This window comes from Poeciliopsis prolifica, unplaced genomic scaffold (genome assembly GCF_027474105.1).
Source record: "Poeciliopsis prolifica strain line A6 unplaced genomic scaffold, Auburn_PproV2 SCAFFOLD006, whole genome shotgun sequence".
Classification (NCBI taxonomy): Eukaryota; Metazoa; Chordata; class Actinopteri; order Cyprinodontiformes; family Poeciliidae; genus Poeciliopsis; species Poeciliopsis prolifica.
The window spans coordinates 17,081,361-17,095,415 of record NW_026562381.1 but is presented as its reverse complement, the minus strand read 5'-3'; the positions used below and the strand labels follow the sequence as shown (position 1 = coordinate 17,095,415).

Sequence of the window (14,055 nt, the reverse complement as noted above, 5' to 3'; positions counted from 1 at the left end):
TAATTAGTGCCATTGAAAATGAGCAGTGCTCCGGGATTGGCTGCTTTGCAAATGGCAGCCAATAGTGTGTCAAGAAGCTTTGTGTTCAGGGATTTCAGCTTCCCAAGCTGATTCTTTCCTAATCTTTTAGAAATGGGTAAATCTGCAAATAGGCATTTTCTTTTTGCAATTGATTTTAAGTTACAGAAAAATCCATGAAGAGATGAAGCCACAAATACTGAACTACACATATAGACAGAGGTCCACTGTAGCCTCAGATCTTTTGGGTTTTAGTGTTTTTTGCTCATCCTACTTTGTAAACAGCTCAAACTTCATCATATTTGATAGAGAGCAAGTCTGACAACAAATTCTTCATTGAAATTTGGCCTGAACTTTGACTAGACTGCGTTTAGGGTCATTCCTAAAGTTCTGTCTTAGTCTCTAGTCATTTACAAACTAACAAGTTTCTCTTAGAGAAATGAACTATATTTAAATGATTTACCATCAATCATTGTCCTGCCTGTTTCCTTGTCCATACTGAGAAAAAACAATGCTGCTGCCACCACCATGTCTAACCATTTATAAGGGGTGATCAGTTTAATATGCAGACCTAAAGCATTTTTATTAAGGTAAAAAAAAAAGTTAATTTTTAATTAACCTGGGCACACTTCCGGTGAACCATTAATCTTAAAAATCAGACTTGTGGTGAGGCGAGGCCCCCAGAGTTGATGTCAGCCTCTTGGCTGCAGTTCCTTTCACAAGATGTATTTACACTCTCACCCATTAGCTGACTTCTGAAGAGATTAGGTAGTACTGCAGGTTATTTAAGGGCATTAAAGGGAACAACAGTTTTCAGATTTTTTTTTTAAACCGCCTATAATTCTCCTTCCGCATCTTGGAATTCTGCCGATCTTTTAAAATCCAAAGAAAGTACTTTGATGATTTGAAGTTGTAATGAGACGGATGTTCATTCTAATTCCTGATTGCACTTTCCACATTTAGCCGTGACTGCGATTGACTCAAATGCTGCAAAACTGTCCATGCATGCTACTTTGAGAAGTACAAAATGATGAGCATAAATCATGAATGACATATTTACAGCAGTTTTTTTCTGCTTTGGCCCAGAAAGAGAAAAAGAGAGAGACATGAAATATATCTGATAAACTGGGAGCCCTGGCTGTACATTATGAGCTGTCACAGGGTGAAAACTAAAGAGAAGAGTTTATGGATGCTGAAACAGAAAACAATGCTAAATGATGCTATGAACAAGGTTGAAAAACAGATTTGATGTTAAAAGAAGCTTTGCTTTGAACTGAGGAGTTGTCAAGCAAAAAACTTATAGACAAAATTAAGGAAAGCTTCTTTAAACTTTTTAACATTTGGCCTTCTAAAATAATTTAATCAAATTAAATATAAACAAGTCAAATGTGTTTATATTGAACACAATTATTGTATTTTGCTGCTATAATTGAGGTTATTTGGGTTAAATGTCTTCTGATGAGCAAAAGGAGCAAGACATAAAAAGAAGTCTTTCTTAGACATTTTAAATCATTATCAGAATGATCCTGTTAATTCCTTCTATTATAAATGACCAACATCATCTGTCTGGGAATGTGCTGTATCCACATTTCTTAAATAAAAAAAAAACAAAAAGCACAGTGACTACAAAGAGGGAGCCGTCTATCAAGAACATGATGCTCGGTGCATTTTCTTCCAGTACTTTGAGGCTTGGTCATTACTTTGAATTATTTCAGATGACAAAAGCGAATTGTTGGTTCAGTCATGACTCATCACTAAAACTATTAGAAATATAAGAAATTATCTGGTGTTTCAGGAACACATCAAACATGCTGCTGGTTAGAGATTTAAAGCACCCAAAGTGAGCCAGAGTATAAAATTAGAGTAAAGCAGTAAAACAAAGTTATAAGTAAGTCTTTTTCTCCCAAAGGGTTTAATTAAAATCCTATAAGATTTGATAGGAAGGGTTTTGGGGGCACTGACTGAAACCGAATTTGGAGAAAAGACATTTACTACACTTAAAGCTTGCTTCAGCTCATCTGTTGGACATCATTCTCTTTCTGAATCAGTGAATTTGAGATCAGATTGTGCTGGTGGTGGCTGTGGGTCACCCACCTGCTCTCCAGGGCCACATTGCTGCCCAGCACCCAGCTGTCCTGCAGCTGGACGCATTCCGCCGTGCTCTGCAAGTCAGCCGCCAGGCCGGCTGTGGGTGGTGGACTCGGGCTCCGCTGGTTGGCCAGTGAGCTGCGGCTCAGTGAGGTGATGGACGGGTGCTGCTTATGTGGGGGCGGGGCAGGTGGGATAGGAGGCGGGGCCTGTTGGCTGGTCAGATTGTCACCTAGACAGAAACATGAGAGAGTGACAAGAAAATATCAGTTAACATATTCTTTAGGTAAATCAAAAGTGAAAGAAAAGCTGTGCGTTTGTTTTGATTGAATATGCTAAAGGACTTGGGAAACGACAGATGGTTGAGGAACGCATACCTTCTATACACTACATGACGGGCTTATGGCAACTTAACAGACCAAGAAAAGCAAATATAACCAAGAGCAAGACATAAAGATGAGATGCAACCGCCGCAAAAAAAGAGGCTGTTTTTATGAAGACACACATAATAATTGTCACAAAACACCACACGGCTGACAGTTGGGTTCTCTTAAACAGAAGGTCACTTAGAGAGGCAGCTGTTCCTTTATGGGCGCTTAACGCAATGCTTCACGTTTGATTACAGCCAGAGAAGACTCTCAAATAACTAATGACCAGAACATCCATTAGGGCTCTGAAAGAACAGGTTTTCCAATTTCACACAAAGCTGTGTAATTGGCCCCCAGAATGGCATGTGGTGATTATCTATCCATCTTCCCTGTTTAAAAGGTAAAAACCCACAGTGCTGACAATTCTGATTTGCTCCAATGAGCCCCAAATGGGTATCATCTTTCCTGCCTTTCAGAGGCTTGGAGAATATTGAGGAAGCCCGGAGAGGCTTGAGATTGAGGAAGCTGTGCAAGGAGCTGAAGCCTGCAAAGCCTAAAGAGTTTAGATTTACAGCAAATATGTACACTGAAGGTCAGCGCATGATTTAACCTTTGCTTCAGCAGGTGTGTGTCTGTGTCTGTGTGTGTGTCTGCAAAGACCAAAAATCCGCTCTGTGCTGCCAGCTGCACAGAGCGACTCACTGAAAGGACACAAGCCATTGTTTTGAATGGGGTCCTTTAATGGCCGTGCAGTTTGTATCCTTGTGTGTATGCATGTGTGTGTGCGTGCCTTGGCTTTTCAGAGTGCCCTTCTGTGCATGAAACGAGCTGTTCAGTGGAGGCAAATGAGCCGTTTGGTACCACACAGCTAGGAGGAAACATGAATGCCACTCGGAGCAAGGCAATCATTTCCACTGCTTAGAGGGAAAAACCTTCAGGCTTCTGTATGGGCAACCAATTAGTACCAATATGGACTCCCTTCTAATGTTTAATATAGGAGGACATAGAAAATGTAGCATGAGAAGCAGTGGAGTAGAAATAGCTTCTGACAATTATACTATATTGTCTGAGTAATTTATACTGTCGCTGCATTGGGTAAAAAGGCTTTTTCAATGGTGAACTGTTAAAGTATTCAAGCCTCCTGAAACTTTGGGTATTTTATCATATTTAAAGACAAACTTCTACAAGTTTTTACGAAATTTTATAAAACATCCGATGACGCAATTCTAAAGAGATTCCCTGTGCTGACTGAGGAAAAGCATCCTCACAGCATGACGCTGCCAGCGTGTTTCACCATGGTGTTCAGAGTAATATGCAATGTTTTTCTTCAAACATAGGGCCTGATTTAAGCAGAGCATCGAAACATAACAGTCTGATTCCATAAAGTCATGATGTGCTGGACTTATTTCGTAGTCCTGCAACTCAAATCGTCATAACTGGATTTTAACTTATTTTTTTATTACTTTATATTCTTCAATTGTTCCAAATATTTGACAAACAGTGTCTTCTGTTATTGTATCTATGTTTCCTGCTCGTCACAATGACCACAGACATTTCTGTGCATTTTGGGTGGCAAGTTTTTATATTTACATAAACTCCTCCCAGTATTTTGCACTTTCTGATGATCTGCATATGTTTTGCACATGCTGACACAATCCTGTTTGTGTGTTGCTTAGAGATCAAGTTTGCATATGCTATTGAGTTTGCGGTTGATCTTGTATGTGCAAATCTTTTGTAGATCAGGCCCGTAACATTTTCCATATCAGACAAAAAGTTTTGGTTTAATTTTGGTGAAATCTTATTTTACAGTGATTTTATTCTTTCCACTGTTTCATAAAGGAGAACTGGACTACAACACTAATAATTGCCCTCTTGGCAGATTCTTCCACCTGAGCGTACATATCTGCAGCTCTTCCACAGTCACCATAGTTTCTGTGACTCTGTCCAGTCTATTGGTTCAGCTGGATGTCCATGTCTGTCCACAGATCTCTGGACTGAACAGAGATCGGTGAGGATTTCAGAGGTTGGGAAGTTGTTTAGTCATTTCTGTCTGAACTGTGTTCCTTTACCTCCAAGATGCTTGTTTGTCCAATAATGTTCTCTCTTAAACCTCTGAGGTCTTCACAAAACATCCTATCCTGGATTTAAATTATTCACAACTGAACTACGTTTATTAATCAGGAGACTTCCAAAGGCAACTGGTTGCTTTGAATTTTTCAGGTAAAAAAGGAAATTCCATACATTTTGCATACCTGTGAAAAACCTGAAGACATTTTCTTCTATATGATCTGCTTTGTCTGGGTCTACATAATAAAATCCCAACAAAATAAGAAAGGTTCCAGTGGTTAAGACTTATTTTGCACAGCACCACATGTATATTCCTCTTTGCAGACCCAGGGATGAATAGATTGCTAGACAGAAACGGGAGTAACAAGAATCCACAGCTCTAGTGCAGAAGGCCAATCAAAGATTAATTACGTCCTGACTGCAATTACACAGCAGCAGCATGGGGCCATAAATTCCATAAAAGCAAAATCATCAGAAGCAAATGAAGGTTGTTATTTTTCCCTCCTTTTTGTGAAATGTGATTAGAGTTTTATCAAACCCAATCAAACATGATCCCTTCAGCACCCCACGCCACCGTGTTCAAAGCCAATGCTGATATCTAAATTAAGCATGAATTACCAAAGATCAGTTGCAGTGCTGGCATTTGAAAAATATAAGAGTGCCACGACTTGGTGATAAGGAATACATGACATCCACTCAGCTCCTGGGTGAGATGGGAGCCCTATTAGAAAAATGCTTAGTAGGCTGATGGAAATGGAAATTATCTCCCAACTCTGGCAGCTTTTACTTTTTCCTCCAGGCCGTATGGCATTGCAGGAGCCTGCAGCACCCATGGGCTCAGCTTTCCTTCCAGCTGCAACAGTTTTCATACAACAGTCAGCAACAGAGATGGAAAATTTAACTGTGTGGTAGAAACTGGTTAAAGAAAATCAAGAAAATTAAGGTAAGAGTGGATAGTGATATTCAGAAAGTGTTTTGTTATGAGAAAAATGTGTTCATCCCATTCAAAATTCAATTAAAATTCTTTTCTTTATGAAACTCTGGCATTTATTCTTTTTCTTTTCATAGAAACATATTCAATAAAAAGTCCCTGAAAACAGCCTACCTTCCCATAAGCCATTACAAATAAAGATACATTGCAGATATTGAACAAAACTGTATCCATTCATCTCAGTGTTTACATATCGATCTCAGCATCGTGATTGCCCTTGTTTTGTCTGCTGTGGCCCCAGGAGCCTGAAAATGCAGTGCAGCCAAGCCTCAGAGCCACAACAAAAAACACAGTTTGCATCACAGGTGCTTTATGTTAGATGGGAATAGAGCGTGAAGGCTTTCACTGTGAGACACTTTATGATGAACTGAGATGCTCAAATTCTTGAACTGTTGCATGAAATGAGCTGTTTTGTTGCTGAGGACACACACTGAAAACCCGGTTCGAAACACACAATAAACCTTCCAAAGAGTGAGATGTGACATGCAGTAAATCTGAGCATTTAATCTCACAATAATGTCGGATGAGTGTGACTTCTCAGAAAGTACTGTATGCACAGAAACGAAAAAAGCAGCACTAAAAACTCAAATCTTTCTCTTTTACTTATCCTTGGTAAACTGCAAAAACAATAGTTTCTAGTGCAGATGTTACAGTGTCCCTGAAATCAGATAAAACTAATTTAGAAGTATCTTTTCAGTAACATACAAGAGCTGGTTTTAAGACAACAATTCCTAAGTACTGATAAAATAAAATTAGAAGTTTCACTGGCAGATTATGTCATTGAAAATACTGTTTTCACATCAAATGAAAATGGTAAATATTCCATTACAACTGTAATAATTTACAGTTATAAGGTTATTGGCCAATCTTGGTCAAGAATCAGCTTAGTGATCAAGATTGTTTGCACAAACAAGGAACCTGAATGTGGTTTTCCAACACGCAGCATATCGACACAACACATAAATATGTAAACTTCAGAGGAACTAAAATAAGTATAAAAGATTATATACATAAATTTGCAGCCATTTTTGAAGGAAGCAGATCATATTTTGGATTTTTTCTTTGAATGTTTATGATATCATACTCATACCTGCTTTGAATGCGAAGAAAAAGCTTTAAGAATATAAAAAGACGGCTCTATTTTGGGCCAAATGCACCACAACATAACTTATCATCCTGCAGATCAGAACCTCTGGCTTTAAGATCTGACTGAGCAGCAAGTTTTATCCTTTTAAGCTTTTAAATGTAAATCGTTACTCCTCATGGAGTTGCAGTAATACTTTATGCAAACATTCTGTGGCTTTAAGGATTATATCATTCATATACATTCATACTTCACATGACTAGTTTAATGTCGTAGCCAACATTTTAATTGCATATGCACGTTCTGCCCTTCAACTATTCATCTGTTTAATTCGGGCCTTTTGCCTTTATGGTGGACACGTTTCTTTTAAAGGTACGGGTCGTAACACCATGTATTTCGTTCATGTACTCGATTTCCTTGCACACAGTAGGTGACAGCCTGTCTGAGTGATGTCAGGCGCCATGGTTTCTGGTCTCCAATTTAAGGTGTAGGTTTGAATCCAATTTCTGACAAACAGTTTTCTACTCAGCACAGGGTCTCGCTATGATGAAAACCTGTAAGTGAGAAGCTCAATGTGATTCCAGGTAACTCAAAGGGAAAATGTGGCACTAGCAGTGCTCATTCTCTGTGTACTTCACTGCAAGAGTTGGATGTCTGAAAGCCACTGGGGCAGGCCATGATAAATATGGGCTTTTGCCACTTTAATTCACATTACCCACTGGCAAGCATACATTATGTTTGACTGTCCTTTTTAAGAAATAGGCACACAAAAAATGAGCCTTTTAGGAAAGCTTGGCATTGTTTTCCATCAAGACTGAGAGAATTAAACTGGCCCTTAATGTGCAAACTGGGAAAGCAGATGAAACAGCTGTGAGGTTTATTGAGCTTTGCTTTGAAATCAGATCAAGACGGATGCCTCCTTTGCATAATTCCTCAACGTCAGCTTGTCATCATCTCCATCAGTAACATACTTTAAAAAGGACCTTTGTGATTAATACTGCATGCCAAGAATGAAATGACAGACTCATTCCCAGCTTAATGATGCTCCCCCGTCTTATCAAAGCTGTTGCTAGATGGAGCATCTGAATTTTTTTCATTAACAGCACCTAGAAATTAACTTTGTTTTAGTACTCTGATTTTAGATGTACGAGATCTTACTACAGATTTATGACTCTGGTGTTCTTGGAAAAATGCACTTGATTGTTGAATTGTCAGAAAACACAATTTATCTCACCTGGGTTTGTTTTTGTCACTACATTTAGTGCATCTCACATCACTGCGTTAAAGCTGGCTTCTCAATGCTCCATATGTCTTAAACACTTGTTGCCATTTTTGGTGCAGATATTTTTAAGGGGAAATTAGATTTGCACAATGCTGGCTGCTTTGAAAATATCTTTTTCCGATTACAAAATTGACAAGCCTTGAAGGCTGCGCATAATGTTCCAACACAGAGTTAGGACACAATTAAAAGCCGTTTTGCACTCACCAAATCTTGGCAGGCTTCGTGAAAGTCTTTTCATATTCATTGTGTAAGTACTGCACAAAGGTCTTGTGCCATTTTACTCTCCATTAAGAGACTGATGCAACTGCTAATGGAATTGAAAGGGCATTTGCTTTGACTAGATTGCCCTTCACCAATAGGAAACTTGCTGTATGTGTGGATCAGAAGAATTCAATCAAAACAGATCACAGAACCTAAAGACGCCACTGCTTTTCAATTACACCTCACAGTATCACACACATTTTACAAAATACCAAAAATCCACAAAAATAAAAAAAAAAAAAAACATAGATATTGAGGGAAATCAGAACCAGTCTTTTATTTTAAATGTACATTCGAATATCCATCCATCCATTGCTTGTACTCATTTATCTATGCAGGGCCATAAGGTGCTGGGTCCCATTTCAGCAGTCATTGGATGAAAAACTAGGTCACCAGTTCCCACAGGAAAGACAACCCAGGACATGCATAAAGACAGCTTAGAGAGATTAATTTGCTTAATAATCACATATTTGTGGGAGGAAGCTGGAGTACCTGGAGAGAACTCATGCATGTAAATGCAGAAACAATCCAGGATCTTCTTGCTGCAAGGCAACAGTGTTTTTATGCTCCTTTCATCTGGAACAAACTTTCAGAAAACTGCAAAACTGCTGAAACCATAAGTTCTTTTAAATCAAGGGTAAAAACTTTTGAGCTGGCTTTGACTCATGATAACTGGAAGATTGATCAATATGTTTATTGTGTATTTGCTTGGTGATGATGGATTTTGACAGAATGTATTTTTTGTTGGTGTTTGTATTATACTTTTATAGCTGCTCTACAGACAAACCTGACCTAACTTGGGAGAAATCATATTTATTTGGTTTCAAGTAAAATATCCAAATCTGCTGATAATTATCTCAGCTGCCAATAGAAAGCTGTGAGGTGTAATTTATTAGATGTGATTCAAAACTATTGGCTACATTTATTTTTAACTGCAAAATGTAGATAGTAATAATGCTTTGGGGTTATCTTTTATTTTTATAGGCTTGCAAACATTTCAGCAGCATTATACAATCTGATTTGCATTTTAATCAGCTAGACTTTCTTTTCTGTCAATTTAACATCATGACTATTTGCATTTCAAATAAATATGTATTATTTTTTTCTTCAGTTTTTCTTAATTTTTAATGAATTTCTTTAGTAGACATATTTATCTCTTGCTCTTTCTTCAACCTTATTTTTCCAGATTATTGCACAGTCATAATGCAAGCCAGACAAATGAACTCCAGCTTCCACTGCTTCATAAAAAACACTGTCATTATTTTTCATTTTGTAAACAGGATTATGGAGCGGTTATAATGAAACTGCACTCCGCTTTATCTTTTTCAAAGCTTCTGAAGATAGACTTAGGAAATGTCTTTTGACTAAAAATGTAATTATTACTGTTGCTCTGTTTTTGTTGTGTTTTACAGTGCAAACAAAAGATGGGAGAACACATGGAAACATGGCATTTGGAGTGAGGAGCGTTTTTTTTAATAATAATGACAACTTGAACTTGCTTGACAGATACTGAAAAGTTGTTTTTTTAAATTTAATTTAGTTTCCAAGTCAGCCCAGATACTTTTCTTGCAGACACCAACCTTAGTATTCAGCAGTAAGACACAGAAGTCCTGAAGGTATAGGTGGAGGCCAGACCCGGTGGAATCTGGGACCATCAGAAAATAAACTTGCCCAGGGTGAGTTTGGGGGTTATTTTCCAGCAAAGACTGTTAGAAATTTCAGGGACATGAGGTTTTGGGAGAAATAAGAAGCAGAAGCTGTTTGAATTCTATCTTACTTCCAGCTTGAGAAAAATCTGCACCACTCTCACAGCCCTGCCCACTCTTCCTCTGACTCTCTTTGTGATCAAAGACAGATTTTTCTTTTAAGTTGTTTCTGAGAAGAGGAACCAGGATGTAACCAGTGTTTCAAATATTACTTAATCATTGCAATATATAAAAGTAAGTGAAAAAGATTTTTCTGCTTCCCATACATTATTTGGTCCTGCAGAAATGTACACTCGTCGGCACAAACTAGGTTGTTGCACATTTAAAATGTACAGTTTGTAAGAATATCTCTGAAGACCTGAAACCTTTGAAAATACACTAAAAAATCATTGGTGTTTACCAAGCCCCCCGCACTCCTGCAGTCACTACTACAGATGGCAGATCAACATACAGATGATGACTGCTGAGCCGTTCACTCTGTCACTTCTCCGATTACATAGCAATTACACCCCTTCTCAAAAGCTGCTTTGACAATTAGTCTGCTGACAAAACACTTAGTTCTATTTATTCATGTGTGGGCAGCTTTGGCTTCTTTGATTTTCCAGAAGATCTTGTACACACCTTGATGGAAAGCTAGCTGTGTTAAAGGCAGCATGTCTTCTAAAACTCGCATGTTTTCTAAAGAATTGTTCTGATGTGATTCAACTAAAATCAGAACCAAAGTCGCAATTTTACTGTTTCAGTAACAATAGGAAAGTGTTCTCCCCGTGCTCCATTTATTCTCTCTGGATTCCTCACTCAATTTAAAACTAAGTCTGTTTGTTTAATTGGGTTGTCTAAATTTGCTTAGGTGGTCATTGGTAGGCGCCCAATGACCAATGCAGAAAAACACCAGCCCCCCCACAGCCCTGCAAAGTGAAGGCAAATTTCTTGGCCTGAAACTAATATTCTCTTTTATTACAAAAGCATAATGTCCAACTGAAAATCATTATTCAGTGGGAATAAATATCATGAGGTGTTTTTTAATCATTATTTGCAACACTTGCAGTTGCTTTGAAAGAATGTAACTGAAGCATTTTGAACATTTATGTGTCCTTTACTACTTTATGTTGATCAAACGTTTTAGGAACCTTTAATTTGTAATTAAGAATGTTCTGTTTCGTTAGAAATATGATGTAACACTTTGGTTCATTATAAGAGCCACTTCCTTTTAGGCAGAATGGAAACTGTACTTATAAAATTTAGCTAAAAATGACAGGCGTCCTTTAACAACCTTTGGACAATAGCTTAAGGCCAAATGGCTGCTTGGGAGTGATAGCAGTAAAAAGCTTCATCTTTCTTACCATCACAAATACAATTGTGGAAATTGCTGAACTCTACTGGGACTTTAACCAGGAGTGTGCACTTTAATCATATTAAATTAATATTCAAGGTGGATATTTCTTAAAACAAAGGATGAATATATAAAATGTATGGTGGAGAAATACTGATGAGAATGTTCCAAAGGCCCAGGAAACCATATTCATGTCATCAGGAACTCCTTGAAGAACCAATACTGTATGCAAATTGATAAGAAAGCTGAACATGGTCCACTATTTTGTCTTTTGACAAAAAGAAGATCCAAAACATGACCTCCAATCAACACTGATAGAGTTGAACAAAACTCAACTTTCCTTCCATCCCAATCCCAGAGACCATCTGAACTGAACGACAGAGAACTCTGCACAGTCTAGAACTGAGGTGCCCAGGTCCAGTACTCAGCTCTGCACAGGCCTTGTAAAGAGCCATTCATTTCATTCACATGTTTCAGAGAAAGGTTGCATCAAAAAGCTGCAGAATATAGTAGCTCTCAAAAACGAGACATGGGAACCCCTGATCTGGAGAGCTTGGTCAATGATAATGTCAGGCTTGGTAATGGTCAAAGATTCCTCTTCCTGCATGTTCAGCCACGGGAAATGGTGAAGCAGAGGTTTTGTCCTGCTGGCAAAAGGAGTAGTACGAAATATTGCAAATGGTGGTGGCGCAGGGGGTTTAGAGGCCTTAGTCCTTGACGCGGACGTCGTGGGTTCGACTCCGGACGACCTTTGCCGCATGTCTTCTCTCCTTCCTGTCTATGTACTGTCGCAAAAAAAAAAAAAAAAAAAAAAAAAAACGAGCCACAAGAGCCACAAAAACTCTTCGGACAAAAAAAAAAACAAAAAACAACAAAACAACTATGCCATCATTGACGAAAAGAAAATATATTTTGTTGTATTTTACTCTGCTGAAACACTGCACTACAATAAAAGGTTGTGTTTTCTAAAATGTTCAGCATGAGAGCACAGCAATAAAAGATTAATTTGTTTAAATGATTTTTTCTCATATTTACCAAGACTGCCATTAAATTTGTATGTGTCTGTACACCACCGTACGCTACAGAACGTTTTCTTTGACTCAACTAACAAAAGAATAAATCCTGAGCATGAAAATAATTATATTTCATGAATAAACCAGGCTGGAAATAATTCAGAAGGTTAAATGTCAGGTTTTTCAGGAGGCGATCAGAGACAGTTTAAATACTAAGATGTTTTAATTATAAAGGTGTGAAAAAAGAGAGAATTTAAAGGTATTGTTAAAGAAGATAACTACTGAGTGAGAACTATGATGAATGTTATGTTCCATATAAAGCAAAATAAAGACATAAAACTATTTATGTGAATTCTACATATGCCAGTTATCAAATTTGTTAATATAAAATACAGAATAAACCAGCTTTAAGAGCATTCTGCATTAGCATCATTGCTATTTCTCAGTACATTAGGAAACAAATGAACCTTTCCCATTTGCAATCTCAGTTTCAGCCCACGTTGCATCATTCATGCAGGCAACAAATTCCAAGCCTGACAGTTTGTTTACATATTTAATGTGCTTTTTTAATAACTACATCAGTAGCAACGTGCCACTTCCTCTCACAATGAAAATCAATATTCCCCTGCATCATCCTTTCTGATCTTGAAGGAAGATTATGATGAGAGTAAGCTGCAATGCATCAAACGACAAGAAAACCTGAGGACACCGGGAGACATGCTATTATACAAATGTCTCTGCTGATCCCTTTGTTGTGAAACTGCTGCATGTTTGAACTAAACTGGCCTGAACGTAGCCATTCACTCACTATCTGTATGACTGCGGGTGTTTGAGCTGCCTCTCTGACAGCCAGTAGTAGTGATAGTGAATGGTTGATGGGGCCAATGTGAAACCCTTGTTAGGGTGGTCCAGGCTGGTGCAGGGAAGCTTTTAAACATTCACAAGCTTTACAATTTATTTTCAACTGCAGTGCATCTCAGAAGGTCAGAAACAACAATAGATCTGCACCATGTAGTTCTGCACAGGTTTGAGTCACTTCTCTGACCACGGCAAAAACCTGCAGCAGTAAGTGCACAAAAAAGCATGTTCTCTATGCTTTTTATATTTTACATCACCCCCTCCATCATCTGGAGGGGGTGATGTGCATTCTGAGAACTATTCATATGCCTCCCTATTCATTTACAGCTCACTTCCCCAATCACTTGAGAAAATGGTTTGAGGACAAAAAAACAAAAAAACACTTATGGCTGTAGTGGCGGTCTTTTCCAGCGGTTGCTGTAATTGCATTTCCTGTGCAAATCGCTCAGTTTTGTGGGGAAGCCAGACAAAGAAAGTACGATCCATCTAAAAATGGGGAAAGCATATCTTTTCCTGATTAATTGTTAGCATATTGTTCTCAACTGGATGCACTCCACTTGCAGAGAGGACTAATTTTTACCTCCATTGTGAGAAAATTTGAGGAGGAGGAGGTTTACTCTGCGTATGTCTTTCACAAAACATCCGAGGAACAAATAGGACAACAGAACACAACATTCTCTAGAACTTGATATCTTTGTAAGGAGCCAGAAACCTCAAGTAGAGTTATACATTATTCAGTTTATTACTAGTGCTGTGTGTCTTTTTCATCAAGACCAGGCTCAACAGAAGCACAGCAAGAGAATCACAGATTTTATTGCATCATTGTTTTAGCTAAATGTGTATTAGGAGAAACACCTCTTGCTTGCAAATAAGTAAACATTCACTTCAACAAAAGTCTAAAAAAGAATTGTCAATGAATCACAACAACACCTTTATGCAGAGCTGCTTATGTAGTTATATTTACTCAGTTACATTTACTTCAGTAA

At 38.1% G+C, this 14,055-nt stretch overlaps 1 protein-coding gene across 1 annotated transcript in view; it reads right to left on the bottom strand.

Annotated features, from left to right (window-relative positions):
- LOC129360392 (teneurin-3-like) overlaps nt 1-14,055 on the bottom strand; it is a 179,510-nt gene that overhangs the window by 104,596 nt on the left and 60,859 nt on the right. The window contains 1 exon segment of the mRNA XM_055030568.1: nt 2,113-2,338. Within this exon segment, the coding sequence (XP_054886543.1) occupies nt 2,113-2,338 (226 nt within the window).